At 28.7% G+C, this 3,403-nt stretch overlaps 1 protein-coding gene across 2 annotated transcripts in view; it reads right to left on the bottom strand.

Annotated features, from left to right (window-relative positions):
• Positions 1–2,621: 2,621 nt before the first annotated feature.
• Positions 2,622–3,403, bottom strand: part of LOC107433002 (transcription factor MYB60) — a 2,053-nt gene continuing 1,271 nt past the window's right edge. For both annotated transcript variants that reach the window (XM_016044240.4, XM_016044239.4), the window contains exon 3: positions 2,622–3,403. This exon is cut by the window's right edge and continues 275 nt beyond it. In XM_016044240.4, the coding sequence (XP_015899726.1) occupies positions 2,943–3,403 (461 nt within the window). In that variant the 3' untranslated portion in view covers positions 2,622–2,942.

Here is a 3,403-nt window from a genome sequence, read left to right as displayed (position 1 = left end):
AAGTGAAATATATATATATATATATATATTGGAATAGTAGTTTAAAAATAAAATGTCACATCAGCGTTACTTTGTTTCTACAATTTTTAATTAGAATATTTATATATTTGATCTAATGGTTTTACCATTAAAAATATATTTTTATAGGTTATAGAATAACCAAATCAAGGTGAGATCTCCCTTCTCTTCCTTTAAAAAAAATAAAAAATAAAAAAATTTGATTAGATAATATATCCAGATGTGATAATTATGAAAAATATTACAGGCTTTATCTTGTCTACAAACATATTTATTAAAAGATCATTCGTCATTATTTGATTAGTTAATATATTAATATAATATAAAAAATATATAAATAAATCCTGTAATAAACCAATTAAATAATAACATATATTTGTGTCGTGTTATGTCGTGTTGATGTAAAATTTAATTAACCAAAATATTATCCGTTAAGTTTTCATGTGAAAATAGATAAATTTGAACCCATTGTTAAATTATTGTGTAACTCATCACTCGATCCGTTAACCTATTAAAAATACATACAAATTTGAAAATTTAAATTAAACTTAGCTTTCAAATAATAAAATAATATATTTTTAAAAAATCTTATAAAGAGACTTGTTTGTTTTTAGATTTCTTTTAAAATTAAAATAAACAAGGACAAATTAATACATATAATTTAAGTAATTTTAATATTATAAAATTTATATAATTACAAAAATATCTCCTTTTAATGGGTCTGATGGGTTTATCGTATATTATCGTATTTCACTTGTTAAAACTCGTTAATTTATTGGATAACACTAATACGGATCGACAAGATATCACCAACCCAAATCCGTAAATTATCGTATAGATTCATATCGTATTATCATATCATGTAAAATTTTGTCAGACCTAATCTTAATAAATAAGTTTATAGGATAGATAATGCATGTAGTATTATTAGATTATTTTCTATAAATATATATTATTATATACTATATCATGTTATATTTAAAAACTATATGACGGCGTTAAATAGCTAAGATCGATTGATTGGAATTTGGTAACATGAGGGATAAAGGTGGGTTATCAAGTGTTGAAAAATTGTTGTCCGTATATGGCAGTCATAAAGGCATTGTCTCAAAATTTTCTTAGCTGTGGGAAGTTTCATAAATAGTGCACCTCATGTTTGGTTGTCCACTACGACTCATAGCCTGCCTCTTAATGGTGGAGAGGCTGCATTCATTCCAATGAAAACCTGAGCCACCTTAAATTTCACTCTTCTTCAATAATTATATAACATATATATATATACATTTTTTTTTTGGCTAAAATATATAACATATATTTATATATACATAGAGGAATGCCATGTTATGTGAAGTGTTTCACCAACTATTCAGTAGATCATTTCCTCCACGATAGAAATTATATATATATATATATATAGAGAGAGAGAGAGAGAGAGAAAAAGAGAGAAAGCTTTGCTATAATACATGTCAGTTGTGCATTATAAAGAGTATGCCATCAGTTTTTTGTCAACAATAAACTTAAAAATCTAGTTTATTATCATCAAAAAATTGGTGGAGCTCCTTTATATGCATTTTTTAACAAAATTATATATATATATATATATATAGATTTTTTTCAGATTTATATTATAGTTAATTATTTATTTATGATAAAATTGGTGGGATGTATACATATATAGGATTTTTATCTGTTAAGAACATAATTAGTATTTTTTTCTCTTGGAAACCTACTGATGAGTGGTAATTGTATGCTAATTATATATTGCCATTTGTTCAACAAAATTTTTAATTTTAAATGTTAATTGAGGTGATACTTTAACAATTTATTTGTACCATGTTATTTTGTGCTAATAACAACTATACGTGTAGATATACACACATACATCTGTAAAGGCAAAGGCAAAGCAAGTCGAAACCCATTTTTCTAAATCCTGTGAGCTTTTTGCATTGCATGGTAGGCAGCATTAAGCCATGAGATGATCCATCAGTTTCTCATCACACACCGAAAGTTGAATATCATCACATGTTTTCCTCCATAATTCCCCTAAAAGTAAGGTCTTTGAGGCATTTTTTCATGCAAGACTTTCGTGACGCTATCCCCATTTCTTCACTTATATATGGCTATTATTTCTAGATCTCCGTCCATGAACCCCTAGATCCATCTCATGTTTTTCCTTCAAGTAATCACCAAAAGTTCGTCTCTCACATGACAAAAGAAAAAGGAGATTAAGAAAACTTGTACATGTTTTTTATAAAAATATTAATTCTCACCATTACATATGGATTATGAACTTGTACATGTTTTGTATAGGTAAAATTAGTCTACTTTTTTAGGTTGTTTTTTCTTTCCCACAGTTTTTAGCAAGGATATATGTTTAAACATGTACAAGTGAAATTAAACACAATTTACCGGTGGTAAATTTTTTTAAGGGACAAATCAAACCCAATTGTGTGCTCCGACTTTATGGAGTCACCAAGAAATAAATGCATTTCTTACTGTATCTTCAAATTTTCTCCATATTGGTATTGAATCTTCATGACCCACTTTACCCATACCCAATTAATTAAGTTGAGTGTTTAATTTCGTTTTCTTAATTAGAATGATTAATTAGTAATTAATAAGCTTAATTATTATTTTTTATCAGCTAAAATTACAAGAAAAATAATTCATCATTCATAGGTTACAATCAGCAAAGAGATCCCAACTTCTTGAAACCCCTAAAACAAAGAAAAAAAGAAAAAAGAAGAAAAAAAACAAGATTAAACCCTAATCAAAGAGATATCAAACACTTTTTTTTTCTCCACTCTCTTTTTTTTTTTTTTTTTTTTTGGCTTTTCCAGCCATTTTTGTTCATTTTTCTTACGAAAACATAGCTCAAACTAAAGGGAAAGTAATTAAGGCGATGATAATGATAGATAATTTTGTTAGAACATCGGAGACAACTCCATCATCTCCTCTACTTGACCAGCAGTCTCATCCAAAAGCCATTTCTCAAGAAACGATAATGGAGGATTACTAATATTATTATTGTTCTCAGCAGATTTTTGCTTGTTCTTCTCCGAAACACCATGAACAATTTTCTCTTCATGATCTGCAACACTACTTTGAGAATTCCCTTTATTGGGAGTACTAGAATCGCAAGTACTCGACCTGTCCCACGACGAAACGTTATTCAAATTCTCAAATGACAAAATGGATTCAAATTCTTCATTAGAGACCAAGTCACCACCTTCTTGCTCGGCCTTTGGTCCGCAGCACTGAAGGGACGGCATGGAGGACGGGTTTCCGACAGAGATATGTTCGAATTCGACGCTGTCGTCTTTGTCATGTTTCACTTGTGCTCCTTTAGTGTTAGGCATCTTTGGGGAAGATCTCATCCAACCTT

This window comes from Ziziphus jujuba, chromosome 11 (genome assembly GCF_031755915.1).
Source record: "Ziziphus jujuba cultivar Dongzao chromosome 11, ASM3175591v1".
Lineage (NCBI taxonomy): Eukaryota > Viridiplantae > Streptophyta > Magnoliopsida > Rosales > Rhamnaceae > Ziziphus > Ziziphus jujuba.
This window is presented reverse-complemented; position numbering and strand designations above follow the sequence as displayed.